General features: G+C 36.8%; 1 protein-coding gene across 1 annotated transcript; it reads right to left on the reverse strand.

Annotated features, from left to right (window-relative positions):
- Nucleotides 1-349: 349 nt before the first annotated feature.
- On the reverse strand, nucleotides 350-9,794 carry prelid1a (PRELI domain containing 1a). The gene is made up of 6 exons (XM_079893398.1): nucleotides 9,483-9,794; nucleotides 5,478-5,593; nucleotides 2,832-3,057; nucleotides 2,383-2,496; nucleotides 1,825-1,903; nucleotides 350-1,016 (listed from the first exon to the last, which is right to left on the reverse strand). Exons 2-6 carry the CDS (start codon nucleotides 5,567-5,569, stop codon nucleotides 895-897), a joined length of 633 nt encoding a protein of 210 aa, XP_079749524.1. The 5' UTR covers nucleotides 5,570-5,593; nucleotides 9,483-9,794; the 3' UTR covers nucleotides 350-894.
- Nucleotides 9,795-16,210: the final 6,416 nt, after the last annotated feature.

Raw genomic sequence — 16,210 nt, forward strand, 5'->3', positions numbered from 1 at the left:
CGTTATTGTGGGAACATACCTTTAAACTCATGTTCCTGGAAATCTCGACTCAGAATAAGTTCCTCTTGCAGCATCTCTTCTCTGATGATGTGGGCGGGGCTATAACCTGTCACTCACATGAGATCAGCCAATAGCAAACCACAACCATCCAATCAATTCCTCACACACAATCAAGCCCCGCCCACATTTGTTCTTGTTCCAGAAGCTTCACTCAGATATATGACAAAAAGAGGAGGAGAAAAGACCAGCGCAACTTCTGTTTCATGCTTTAGTGTTACAAACACTGGCATTGATTCATAACAATAGTGATCACAGTGCAAAGGAAATCACAAATAAGAGAACAATATGTCAGATGTATAGAAAAGATTTATTGGTGATAACGGTTGAACACAAACAATTGTTAAGAGCTATAAAACATTATATAAGCTATCTCACCATTGCATTCAATGCATTTCTTGTTTCAAACACTCGACATCTGGCATTCTGAGACAACTTTCACAAGCCCTAATTATGAATTATTTTCACAATAATTCACTTGTAATCGCGCCGGCAATGACTGCTGGAACCATGGACCGTCAATGATAGAACTTCAATTTGAAGCAGCGAATCACATTGAGTGAATATGAAGATTCAAGGAGACAATGATGGAAATACAGCAAAATCAGAAAAAATTAATTTAGCAATCACAACAATGCAAAGTCTCATGTAAAATCTGACTTGATGAAGCAGGAGGAGGAAGTTGCCGCATTAAACCGAGTTCACTGGAGAATTTCAGTCGAAGAGCACATTGGTTTCACTAAATCCATACTGAGATCCAGAGGTAAATGCCTCTCATGTCCAAATGTGTGGGAATGACACGATACGTTAGCGCTGGAAGAGCCGTGTGTTTCTTCATCATACATACTGCTTCTTCTGCGCTTGAGAGGCTAAATCCTTAGCCTTCACTTTAGCCGCGAGCGCAGTTTCGCGAGCCTTCACCGTCGCGGTCTCTGCTAGCGTCCGTGAGGGAGTTTCACCTGCAGGAGAACCAGATACAACAGTTAAAGCAGTAGTTCACTTCACAGTTAACATTTCCTGATCATTTACTCTCCCTTACGTCATCCAAGATGTTCATGTCTTTCTTTCTTCAGTGGAAAAGAAAAGGTTTTTGAGGAAAACATTCCAGGATTGTTCTCCATATAGTGTCTTCAATGGGGTCCAACGGGTTAAAGGTCTAGCTGTGATGCGACATACATTACGTAATCAGGTTGAAAGGTCAAGCGTGTTCTCGTTTATAAATGTAGGGTGAAAAACTCAATCTCATTTTCTCCTCCAACTTCAAAATCGTCCGACATCGTTGTTTTAGCTTTTATTTGTTTATTGTAAATGGAGTTTGACTTAGTCTTTGCACGTTGGCTTTGTAAACACTGGGTCTGTTCTTACGCCTACGTCCCGCTTGACCTTTCAACCTGATTACGTAATGTGTGTCGCGTCACAGCGAGTGCAAGACCAGTATTTGTGGATAAAAGTATATAAATGTTTATTTCTGTTATAAATGTCCGCTGGTTTGTCTAGATAAGACTCTTATTCCTCGGCTGGATCGTGTCGAGACTTTGAAGCTGCACTGAAACGCACATCTGGACCTTCAACCCGTTGGACCCCATTGAAGACACTATATGGAGAACAATCCTGGAACGTTTTCCTCAAAAACCTTTTCTTTTCCACTGAAGAAAGACAGACATGAACATCTTCTTGGATGAGTATGTTATCAGGAAATGTTAATTGTGAAGTGAAGTCCTCCTTTAAACAGCTCCTGCACTGCTTGAACTCCAGCTGGCATCTTACCTTGCATCTTGGCCAGGATGAACTCAAAGCCTTTCATGGTCTTGGTAACGTTGCTCTTAAACCGGGCAAGTCCGAATTCCTGAAAATGGGATAAAGATGGAAAGCACTTTGAATAGACTTCTTCTGGCAAGCATACAGTGAGGCAATTGAACTGCAAACTAAACACCACACATGAACATCCATCCATCCATCCATCCAGACTGCAGACAGTTCCTCAAATGCATGTAAACGGATCACACACACTGCTGTGATAAATCTCTCTAAAAGCTCGAAGTACCTAGCTCAAAGTAGCAAGTACAATGGCAATGCTTATGTATAATTACTGTTTTGATGGCATTGTGCGTGTGTGTTTTCTTTAAGAAAATGAAAATAAAGGGATAAAAGAAAAAAAGTGACAGTGAAGACATTTATAATGTTACTAAATATTTATATTTCAAATAAATGCTGTTCTTTTAATATTTCTAATCATCAAAAAATCTGTTGATAATAATAAATGTAAAAAATGTAAAAAAAGAATCAATAAAATCTTTCTTCGAGATCAACACACACTCCGCTGACCTGCACAGCTTTAGAGAGGCCGTACAGCTTGGAGGAAATCCAGGCCTCTCTCTCGATCTCGGTCCAGCTGCTGTTCTCAGGGTTCACTTTATACACACACCGCTCCTTCACACTCTACACACACAAAACACACAGTTAACCTCCTGTAGCTCATGTCTAGTCAGGACAGTTAATAATTAAACTAAGCAGGAATCAAACTAAACATGTTTAAAATCACTATATTAACTCATGCACTAGCAATTATTAGTCTTTTTTCATATATATCGGAGGATGAAACCCTTCAGAGAAGAGTCTTTAAAGAGGACATATTCTGCTTTTGTCCATTTTCATCTGTGTTTAGTGTGTAATGTTGCTGTTTGAGCATGAACAAGCTGTGTGTGTGTGTGTGTGTGTGTGTGTGTGTGTGTGTGTGTGTGTGTGAGAGAGAGAGAGAGAGAGAGACGGCGCACCATCACTCGAGCGTGGCTGATGTTCCAGGTGAGGGTGGTCATGGTCCGGCCCTGAGGGTCCACCACTGAGTCCTCGATGATGTATGCCTTCTGGGCCATGTGTGCGGGCAGAAACCTCTCCGCCCAGCGAGGAGCCCGGCTTGTTTTGGTCAAGAGACGTCTGGACATCAGGCAGTTGTCTGGAGTGACTTCCCGAAATATGATGTCTTCCGTTAAAACATGATTACTGGGGAATACAAAAAAAAAAAAAAAGGATTGGGGTATAATAATATATAATAACATGATGAATATGTGTTGTAACAGCACCTGTAAGGGTTGGGGTATAATAATATATAATAACATGATGACTACGTGTTGTAACAGCACCTGTAAGGGTTGGGGTATAATAATATATAATAACATGATGAATATGTGTTGTAACTGCACCTGTAAGGGTTGGGGTATAATAATATATAATAACATGATGAATATGTGTTGTAACTGCACCTGTAAGGGTTGGGGTATAATAATATATAATAACATGATGAATATGTATTGTAACAGCACCTGTAAGGGTTGGTGTATAATAATATATAATAACATGATGAATATGTGTTGTAACTGCACCTGTAAGGGTTGGTGTATAATAATATATAATAACATGATGAATATGTGTTGTAACAGCACCTGTAAGGGTTGGGGTATAATAATATATAATAACATGATGAATATGTGTTGTAACTGCACCTGTAAGGGTTGGGGTATAATAATATATAATAACATGATGACTACGTGTTGTAACAGCACCTGTAAGGGTTGGTGTATAATAATATATAATAACATGATGAATATGTGTTGTAACTGCACCTGTAAGGGTTGGTGTATAATAATATATAATAACATGATGAATATGTGTTGTAACTGCACCTGTAAGGGTTGGGGTATAATAATATATAATAACATGATGAATATGTGTTGTAACTGCACCTGTAAGGGTTGGGGTATAATAATATATAATAACATGATGACTACGTGTTGTAACAGCACCTGTAAGGGTTGGGGTATAATAATATATAATAACATGATGAATATGTGTTGTAACTGCACCTGTAAGGGTTGGGGTATAATAATATATAATAACATGATGAATATGTGTTGTAACTGCACCTGTAAGGGTTGGGGTATAATAATATATAATAACATGATGAATATGTGTCGTAACAGCACCTGTAAGGGTTGGGGTATAATAATATATAATAACATGATGAATATGTGTTGTAACTGCACCTGTAAGGGTTGGGGTATAATAATATATAATAACATGATGAATATGTGTCGTAACAGCACCTGTAAGGGTTGGGGTATAATAATATATAATAACATGATGAATATGTATTGTAACTGCACCTGTAAGGGTTGATGTATAATAATATATAATAACATGATGAATATGTGTTGTAACTGCACCTGTAAGGGTTGGGGTATAATAATATATAATAACATGATGAATAAGTGTTGTAACTGCACCTGTAAGGGTTGGTGTATAATAATATATAATAACATTATGAATAAGTGTTGTAACTGCACCTGTAAGGGTTGGGGTATAATAATATATAATAACATGATGAATATGTGTTGTAACTGCACCTGTAAGGGTTGGGGTATAATAATATATAATAACATGATGAATATGTGTTGTAACTGCACCTGTAAGGGTTGGGGTATAATAATATATAATAACATGATGAATATGTGTCGTAACTGCACCTGTAAGGGTTGGTGTATAATAATATATAATAACATGATGAATATGTGTTGTAACTGCACCTGTAAGGGTTGGGGTATAATAATATATAATAACATGATGAATATGTGTCGTAACAGCACTTGTAAGGGTTGTGGTATAATAATATATAATAACATGATGAATAAGTGTTGTAACAGCACCTGTAAGGGTAGGGGTATAATAATATATAATAACATGATGAATAAGTGTTGTAACTGCACCTGTAAGGGTTGGGGTATAATAATATATAATAACATGATGAATAAGTGTTGTAACTGCACCTGTAAGGGTTGGTGTATAATAATATATAATAACATGATGAATAAGTGTTGTAACTGCACCTGTAAGGGTTGGTGTATAATAATATATAATAACATGATGAATAAGTGTTGTAACTGCACCTGTAAGGGTTGGGGTATAATAATATATAATAACATGATGAATATGTGTTGTAACTGCACCTGTAAGGGTTGGGGTATAATAATATATAATAACATGATGAATATGTGTCGTAACAGCACTTGTAAGGGTTGTGGTATAATAATATATAATAACATGATGAATAAGTGTTGTAACAGCACCTGTAAGGGTAGGGGTATAATAATATATAATAACATGATGAATAAGTGTTGTAACTGCACCTGTAAGGGTTGGGGTATAATAATATATAATAACATGATGAATAAGTGTTGTAACTGCACCTGTAAGGGTTGGTGTATAATAATATATAATAACATGATGAATAAGTGTTGTAACTGCACCTGTAAGGGTTGGTGTATAATAATATATAATAACATGATGAATAAGTGTTGTAACTGCACCTGTAAGGGTTGGGGTATAATAATATATAATAACATGATGAATAAGTGTTGTAACTGCACCTGTAAGGGTTGGGGTATCTCTGCCAGAACGCCAGAAACACTTGGTCCCATGAGCTCTTCAGAAAGCTTGAACAGCTGAAATACTTCACCATTGTTCCCGCTCAACCTGTTAAAAACTGAAACAAAAGACAAAAACAGCTAATAATTGAGATCTAAACGATATCTTTAAGACAGGCATGGGGAACTCTTAACTCTGGTATATGAGTGCATGTGTAACCTGATCTATGGAATGGCAGATATACATAATAATAAATAACATTATGAATATATATATAAGTATTATTACTGGTATATAAATCACTCAATGTCCTAGGTCCTCAATACATTGCAGATATGCTCACTAAATATAAACCCACCAGATTACTCAGATCATTAGGATCACATCAGCTAGAAATACCAAGGGTTCACTCTAAGCATGGCGAGTCCGCTTTTAGCTATTATGCTGGAATCAGCTTCCAGAAGAGATCAGATGTGCTCCTACTGTAGTCACATTCACATCCAGACTCATAACACTTCTGTTGAGCTGTGCATTCACTGAATGAGCACTGTGCCATTGTGCATCCAACTGATTACACTGTGTTTTATCTCTGCATCCTCTAGATTCTAAACTCAAATGGCACTGAAATCAAATAAGAGACAATTGGATAAGAGACAAACATAAATTCAGCTGTACAAAATGATTGATGTTAAAATGATTCAACAGTGTTTTGCCAGTTTATCTCTTTTAATTCTTTTATAACTGTCTAAATTGTTAAAAGGTACCGGAGGGGGATTTACTCATGATGGTCAAAGGATCACTGTGGTGACTGGTACAGGGATACTAGTCCAGATTAGTATGGGGATACTAGTCCAGATTAGTACGGGGGTACTAGTCCAGATTAGGTGGATATTAGTCCATATTACATTTATGCATTTTGGCAGACGCTTTTATCTAAAGCAACTTACATTGCATTTCAATTTACATACACATGTACTAGGGATGCAAATTATCGATTAATTCATTAATCATTAATTGATTGACCTTATCGATCGATTAACAATTAACTGATAAGCGGCTATTTTCCTGAGAATGTAAATTTCTCACGGTATCAATAGTGTCTTTAACATAAAAAGCAAAATATTGCTTATAGGCTGCTGAATAAAAATGCATGTTATATTGCTCAATTGATGTTTTATTGTAACAGTTGGGATACGGTACAGATAATGGCATTTATGTAGTTTTAACAAAATAAATTATGCACAGAAAATTAAAATAGGCCTACATAAAAAGTATTGTGCACTGGCTCACCTGTTGCATGTGAAACATTAAGCAACATAAAATAAATTTTAAATAAAAATCTACATGGGTAGGCTTAGCCTACAATATTAAGCCTAATAATCTATCTGGTAAACTACATGAATGAAAAACTTGAAACATTAGCAGCAGCACTTATAATCCCCCTTGGTCTGAGAAAGGTATAAGATTACTAGACCTGGGAACTTCAAATATAGAACTGGTGACAGTAAAATTAGAGGGCGTCCCTCGTTTACACTGTCAGTGAAATGTGACCAAATTCCGATTTTTTGCTCGCATGTGACACAGATCCGATGTGTTCTATGACAGTGTAAACAGGAAAAAAACGCATGCATTCATATGTGGAAATAAATCGGATATGTGCCAATGCGACTGTCATGTAAACAGGCAGATCGGATTTTCTGAGGCATTAGGCAACGTCTCCGCGGTTTAACGACGCGCTTCTGCAAAGGGACGGATGACCCGACGAAACGTTGTGTCGTCGTAGGAGAGGAATGTGGACAAACGTTGACACAACATATTGTTGTACACAACAAAATTTCGGACCCACTGCTCCTCGTTAAAGCCAATATTTAAAGCCAGTATGCTCACCAGTCCTGAGATCTCTCTCACACACAATAACTGAAGCATATGCGCAATGGTGGCACTTTTCGTCCTCCTTCGCCTCAAATTTGAAATGCTCCCACACTCCACTCCGTTTTGACCGCCTCATGTTTGGTTTCTTTTTTGCCGCCACAGGTTTGTGTCGGGTCTCTCGCCGCCCGCCAGAATCTCGTGTCACGTTCGCAATGTTCAATTAGCCGACAATTAATTTAATTTAATCGAGTAAATTCTTGTCGACAATTAATCAATAATCGATTAACCGTTTACATCCCTAACATGTACACATTTACATTCTTATCAGTTCTTGCTTTCCCTGGGAATCGAACCCATGATCTTGGCGTTGCAAGCACCAATGCTCTACTGTTTGAGCTACATAAAGGCTAGTCCAGATTAGGTGGATACTAGTCCAGATTTGTACGGGGATACTAGTCCAGATTAGTATGAGGATACTAGTAAAGATTAGTACGGGGATACTAGTCCAGATTAGGGGGATACTAGTCCAGATTAGTACGGGGATGCTAGTCCAGATTAGTACGGGGATACTAGTCCAGATTAGTACGGGGATACTAGTCCAGATTAGGGGGATATTAGTCCAGATTAGTACGGGGATACTAGTCCAGATTAGGGGGATATTAGTCCAGATTAGTACGGGGATACTAGTCCAGATTAGCATGGGGATACTAGTCCAGATTAGTATGGGGATACTAGTCCAGATTAGTATGGGGATACTAGTCCAGATTAGTACGGGGATACTAGTCCAGATTAGACTAGTCCAGATTAGTACGGGGATACTAGTCCAGATTAGTACGGGGATACTAGTCCAGATTAGGGGGATATTAGTCCAGATTAGTACGGGGATACTAGTCCAGATTAGGGAGATATTAGTCCAGATTAGCATGGGGATACTAGTCCAGATTAGCATGGGGATACTAGTCCAGATTAGCATGGGGATACTAGTCCAGATTAGTATGGGGATACTAGTCCAGATTAGTACGGGGATACTAGTCCAAATTAGACTAGTCCAGATTAGTACGGGGATACTAGTCCAGATCAGATTAGGGGGATACTAGTCCAGATTAAGTGGATACTAGTCCATATTAGAACGGGGATACTAGTCCAGATTAGGGGGATACTTTTTCAATTGAGGTGAAAATTGATCTCTCTAGAGACGACTAGAGTTATATACACGTGCTGAGGGAAAAACCACAGAAAAGACCATCATGGGAAAATCTGAGAGTATCCACTGTACGTCCGACTGACTGCACTGTATTCTTCCTTCTGATTCTAAACTGAACTCAAATGGCACTGAGAATTGGGTAAGAGAGAAACCACAATATAAACCACTTAATTGGGGAAATTGTGTTTTTACTACTTTAATTCATTAAACTCTAATTCATTCCTTTTGTAACTGCTTTTATTTTGTGCTTATTTTCTATGCAAAAGCACTTTGAATTGCCAGTGTAAAATTTTAATTCCTTTCCATGTAAAGCATTTTGAATAACGTTAAAACAGTTACATGGAAAGTAAAGCATTTTGAAAAAAAAAATACTATTTTTATTCCTTTCTATGTAAAGCACTTTGAATTGTCGTAGTGTATGAAAAGTGCTATATAAATAAACTTTTGCCTATATAACTGAAAGCTGCACACATGTCAGATGACTGACAGCTGGAGAATGCTATTTTAGCAAGCAGATCACAGATAATCTACACAAAAGATGAGCAGAAACCAGCTCGGGGGGTTTAAGAAGATCTAGATAAGAATTTCCCAGAACTGACTAGATTTCACTCAATGAATCCGATTAACGCTGTTGAGGAAGACCGTGTTCAGAGTTCAGACAACGTGCCTAAAAACACACACAGCCATAGAAATACACACTTTAATGGACACATGGACGGCTATTAAAATCAATTAATAGACCCTTTATATTATAAGGAGTATTAGTACTCAAACGTATTAGAGTAATAAAGTAAGAGTTGATTATGAGCTGTGAACCGGGTGCTAACGTTAGCTGAGCTCGCGGCTAACGCATGTGTAACTGTCACTCGCTTTCTGAATGACGGTCTATCTGCAACTACAACCAATTAAATAAATATGAATGAGCACTTACCAGAGTAAACAGAGTGTGTCGTCGTCGTACGAGGTGGTTTCTCTACTCCTACATTGCACAATCATTCGCGAGGCTCGTCTACACACGACTACGTGACAGAAGAGAGAAGGTCATGGTCAGACTCAGTCAGTGACGACACTTCCGGAAGACCACTGAGCCCACCACAACCCTTCAGTTTATTAATATTACATCAATCAAAATACCTAAGTTCTAGAAGTGTCGTATGGTGTACAAAAGAAAAGTCTGTATGCGCTAAGATGCTACAATGGGTTTCGGACCTTTAAATATCAAGAGTTGGACATCAAACCCTCTAGCGGTCGAGCATTACTGTACAACGAAAAATACACGTTTTGATTTTTTTAAATGTTTTGCTATATCAAATTGGTACGAAACTTCGACTTCTGGGTCAACAAAAACAAAAAAACAAAATCATAGGTATAATTAGAAAAGGCAAAATGTCTAATATTCACACGTGTGATCTGAATGGGAAATACTATAACATTGAGCGATTTTTTTAGTCTATTGTATTTGATAATGTGTAATATACCCATATGCAAAACCTAATAAAATTAATTGTCTGAAAGTTCTCTTATAAGCAACTTTATCTCTCCCATTAAATGGCACTAATATGTTTTCCATGCACTGCACAGTAGCCTACATCATATTTTAGAGGAAAAAAAAATGTAATTCACCAAATGTTTTTGTTTTGTTTTGTTTTTTGTTTTCATGTTCCAAAGGTTGTAGTGCATTCCTAATGGCCACAGTACTCAACTTTAATTATTATTATTATTATTATTATTTAAATTGCTATAATTCACCTAGGCTAGGCTACTTTTTTTTTTTTTTTACAGTTTTTCTCGATTGCTTAAACACATTTCTTGAAACTATGCCTCGTATTCTCAAAACTATAAACACAAATCCATAACGTCTAACCCAATTCCCCAAACATCACATTTTCAGGTCAAAATGAAGCTCTACACTCAAAACCGTTCACTCTTGCTGAAAAAAACAAACTTTGCCCTCAAACAGGACACACAAGCCCTCAAAATCACACACACTACAACATAGTCTAACACACTGGTGCAATAAATTCAAAACAACATTTCCAAAACTGCTAAGTTATGTTGCTTGTGGTTCCCCCATCACAAACCTTTTCACATGATGAACACAAAAGACACAACCAGTGGATACATTGGCACATTTTTATTCATTCACAGAAAACACACACACACAAAAACATTTTTTATTCCTGTTTTACTCTTTTTTTTACTCTCTCCTCTAATTTTTTTTTTATATTTACTTACAGTAAGATGTGTGTGACCAACATATGACAGTAAAAGAGCACACACAAACCTTATTCTAATATGGAAGTGTATTGGAATGGTAAAGAGTGTTGGTTGTGACAGGAGGGCCTCCACTCAAGGATACAATATGATGAACACGTCTAAGTATGTTCCACATATGGTTGAAATACCATCATTTGCCTAGAAAGATAACATTCTGGGAGTCAAGACTCTAAAGGAGAAAGGATGCCCTCCCTTCACTGTCACACTCTGCAGCCACACTGTGTGACTGTACGACTGCTGGCCTTTTCTTGCAAGAAAATAAACCTCATCAAAGACTATTGGAAATGTTTGTCTCTTATTCAGTGATAGAGTTTTGTTTGCCACCACTCCTCCCTGAAGGTTCTCGAGGCGACGGTAAAGCGACTCAAATTTGGCCTTACTCGTAGCCCAGCGTCCCTCATAGTCATACCATTGATAAAGACATGGGCAACTAGAGTGGCTTGAACTTCATCTGAGACTGCTTGTCTTCTTGTCCTTGCCCTTCCTCCTCCTCCTCCTCATTCTTATCCCTCTTCCTTCATGTCTTTCTGGATCCATTGTTCCAAAACACAATAAACTGATTTGGGCCCTTTTATCTCTCTATTGAAGGATCTGATTGATGTGTGTTATATTTTGACTCCTAGTGTTTCCACCTGGGTAATTGTGTCTAACTGAGCTGAAGCTGTGCTGACTTGAGTGAACAATATTGAATGCTAGTGCTTTCTAAATGACAACATGGTCTAAGCAATGAGAAATGAGGGGATTTGTGTGTAGAGTTGTAGGTTATAGTGTTTAAGCAATCGAGAAAAACTGTAAAAAATATTTTTCTTACACAAACACATGGTTTCGTTTCAGAAGGCCTTTATTAACCCCTCAATGCCTGTGGAGCACTTTAATCATTTAATAGATGCACTTTTATGATGGATAGATGCACGTTTATGATGGATAGATGCACTTTTATGATGGATTGATGCACTTTTATGATGGATTGATGCACTTTTATGATGGATAGATGCACGTTTATGATGGATTGATGCACTTTTATGATGGATTGATGCACTTTTATCATGGATAGATGCACTTTTATGATGGATAGATGCACGTTTATGATGGATTGATGCACTTTTATGATGGATTGATGCACTTTTATGATGGATTGATGCACTTTTATCATGGATAGATGCACTTTTATGATGGATAGATGCACTTTTATGATGGATTGATGCACTTTTATGATGGATTGATGCACTTTTATCATGGATAGATGCACGTTTATGATGGATAGATGCACTTTTATGATGGATTGATGCACTTTTATGATGGATAGATGCACTTTTATGATGGACAGATGCACTTTATGATGGACAGATGCACTTTTATGATGGACAGATGCACTTTTATGATGGACAGATGCACTTTTATGATGCACTTTTATGATGGATAGATGCACTTTTATGATGGATAGATGCACTTTTATGATGGATAGATGCACTTTTATGATGGATAGATGCACTTTTATGATGGACAGATGCACTTTTATGATGGACAGATGCACTTTTATGATGGATAGATGCACTTTCATGATGGATAGATGCACTTTTATCATGGACAGATGCACTTTTATGATGGACAGATGCACTTTTATGATGGATAATTGCACTTTTATGATGGATAGATGCACTTTTATGATGGACAGATGCACTTTTATGATGGACAGATGCACTTTTATGATGGATAGATGCACTTTTATCATGGATAGATGCACTTTTATGATGGATAGATGCACTTTTATGATGGATAGATGCACTTTTATGATGGACAGATGCACTTTTATGATGATAGATGCACTTTTATGATGGAGATGCACTTTTATGATGATAGATGCACTTTTATGATGGACAGATGCACTTTTATGATGGATAGATGCACTTTTATGATGGACAGATGCACTTTTATGATGGATAGATGCACTTTTATGATGGATAGAAGCATTTTTATGATGGACAGATGCACTTTTATGATGATAGATGCACTTTTATGATGGAGATGCACTTTTATGATGGATAGATGCACTTTTATGATGGACAGATGCACTTTTATGATGGATAGATGCACTTTTATGACGGACATATGCACTTTATGATGGACAGATACACTTTTATGATGGATAGATGCACTTTTATGATGGATAGATGCACTTTTATGATGGATAGATGCATTTTTATGATGGACAGATGCACTTTTATGATGATAGATGCACTTTTATGATGGAGATGCACTTTTATGATGGATAGATGCACTTTTATGATGGATAGATGCACTTTTATGATGGATTGATGCACTTTTATGATGGATAGATGCACTTTTATGATGGACAGATGCACTTTTATGATGGATTGATGCACTTTTATGATGGATAGATGCACTTTTATGATGGACAGATGCACTTTATGATGGACAGATGCACTTTTATGATGATAGATGCACTTTTATGATGGAGATGCACTTTTATGATGGATAGATGCACTTTTATGATGGATAGATGCACTTTTATGATGGACAGATGCACTTTTATGATGGATTGATGCACTTTTATGATGGATAGATGCACTTTTATGATGGACAGATGCACTTTATGATGGACAGATGCACTTTTATGATGATAGATGCACTTTTATGATGGAGATGCACTTTATGATGGACAGATGCACTTTATGATGGATTGATGCACTTTTATGATGGATTGATGCACTTTTATGATGGACAGATGCACTTTTATGATGGATAGATGCACTTTTATGATGGATCGATGCACTTTTATGATGGATTGATGCACTTTTATGATGGATAGATGCACTTTTATAATGGATAGATGCACGTTTATGATGGATAGATGCACGTTTATGATGGATAGATGCAATTTTATGATGGATTGATGCACTTTTATGATGGATAGATGCACTTTTATGATGGACAGATGCACTTTATGATGGACAGATGCACTTTTATGATGGATAGATGCACTTTTATGATGGATAGATGCACTTTTATGATGGATAGATGCACGTTTATGATGGATAGATGCAATTTTATGATGGATTGATGCACTTTTATGATGGATAGATGCACTTTTATGATGGACAGATGCACTTTTATCATGGATAGATGCACTTTTATCATGGATAGATGCACTTTTATGATGGAGATGCACTTTTATGATGGATAGATGCACTTTTATGATGGATTGATGCACTTTTATGATGGATTGATGCACTTTTATGATGGATAGATGCACTTTTATGATGGACAGATGCACTTTTATGATGATAGATGCACTTTTATGATGGAGATGCACTTTTATGATGGATAGATGCACTTTTATGATGGATAGATGCACTTTTATGATGGATAGATGCACTTTTATGATGGATAGAAGCATTTTTATGATGGACAGATGCACTTTTATGATGATAGATGCACTTTTATGATGGAGATGCACTTTTATGATGGATAGATGCACTTTTATGATGGACAGATGCACTTTTATGATGGATAGATGCACTTTTATGACGGACAGATGCACTTTATGATGGACAGATGCACTTTTATGATGGATAGATGCACGTTTATGATGGATAGATGCAATTTTATGATGGATTGATGCACTTTTATGATGGATAGATGCACCTTTATGATGGATAGATGCACTTTATGATGGACAGATGCACTTTTATGATGGATAGATGCACTTTTATGATGGACAGATGCACTTTTATCATGGATAGATGTACTTTTATCATGGATAGATGCACTTTTATGATGGAGATGCACTTTTATGATGGATAGATGCACTTTTATGATGGATAGATGCACTTTTATGATGATAGATGCACTTTTATGATGGATTGATGCACTTTTATGACGGACAGATGCACTTTATGATGGACAGATGCACTTTTATGATGGATAGATGCACTTTTATGATGGACAGATGGACGTTTATGATGGATAGATGCACTTTTATGATGATAGATGCACTTTTATGATGGATAGATGCTCTTTTATGATGGACAGATGCACTTTTATGATGGATAGATGCACTTTTATGATGGACAGATGGACGTTTATGATGGATAGATGCACTTTTATGATGGATTGATGCACTTTTATGATGGATAGATGCACTTTTATGATGGACAGATGCACTTTTATGATGGATAGATGCACTTTTATCATGGATAGATGCACTTTTATGATGGAGATGCACTTTATGATGAATAGATGCACTTTTATCATGGATAGATGCACTTTTATGATGGATTGATGCACTTTTATGATGATTGATGCACTTTTATGATGGATAGATGCACTTTTATCATGGATAGATGCACTTTTATCATGGATAGATGCACTTTTATGATGGATAGATGCACTTTTATCATGGATAGATGCACTTTTATGATGGATTGATGCACTTTCATGATGGATAGGTGCACTTTTATCATGGAGAGATGCACTTTTATGATGATAGATGCACTTTTATGATGGAGATGCACTTTTATGATGGATAGATGCACTTTTATGATGGACAGATGCACTTTTATGATGGATAGATGCACTTTTATCATGGATAGATGCACTTTTATCATGGATAGATGCACTTTTATGATGATAGATGCACTTTTATGATGGATAGATGCACTTTTATGATGGATTGATGCCCTTTTATGATGGATAGATGCATTTTATCATGGATGGATGCACTTTTATGATGGATGGATGCACTTTTATGATGGAATGATGCACTTTTATCATGGATAGATGCACTTTTATGATGGACAGATGCACTTTTATGATGGATGGATGCACTTTTATGTTGGAATGATGCACTTTTATCATGGATAGATGCACTTTTATGATGGATTGATGCACTTTTATGATGGATAGATGCACTTCTATGATGGATTGATGCACTTTTATGATGGATTGATGCACTTTTATGATGAATAGATGCACTTTTATGATGGATAGGTGCACTTTTATCATGAATTGGTGCACTTTTATGATGGATAGATGCACTTTTATCATGAATTGGTGCACTTTTATGATGGATAGATGTATTTTTACGGACTTCAAAACAGAAATGGCCATTGACTCCCATTATAAAGCTTGGAACAGCCAGGACATTTTTTTAATATAACTCTGATTGTGCTCGTCTGAAAGAAGAAAGTCATATACACCTAGGAGATTTTGAGGGTGAGTAAATCATGGGCTAATTTTCATTTTTGGGTGAACTATCCCTTTAAAATATGTGAAAATACTGGCCAGGAAGTACAGCTACTGGATAGCTCCATATATAAATATAGATTTACAGGAGTCATTGGCAGAGAAGACGAAGCCAAC

This window comes from Squalius cephalus (genome assembly GCF_949319135.1).
Source record: "Squalius cephalus genome assembly, chromosome: 14".
Classification (NCBI taxonomy): Eukaryota; Metazoa; Chordata; class Actinopteri; order Cypriniformes; family Leuciscidae; genus Squalius; species Squalius cephalus.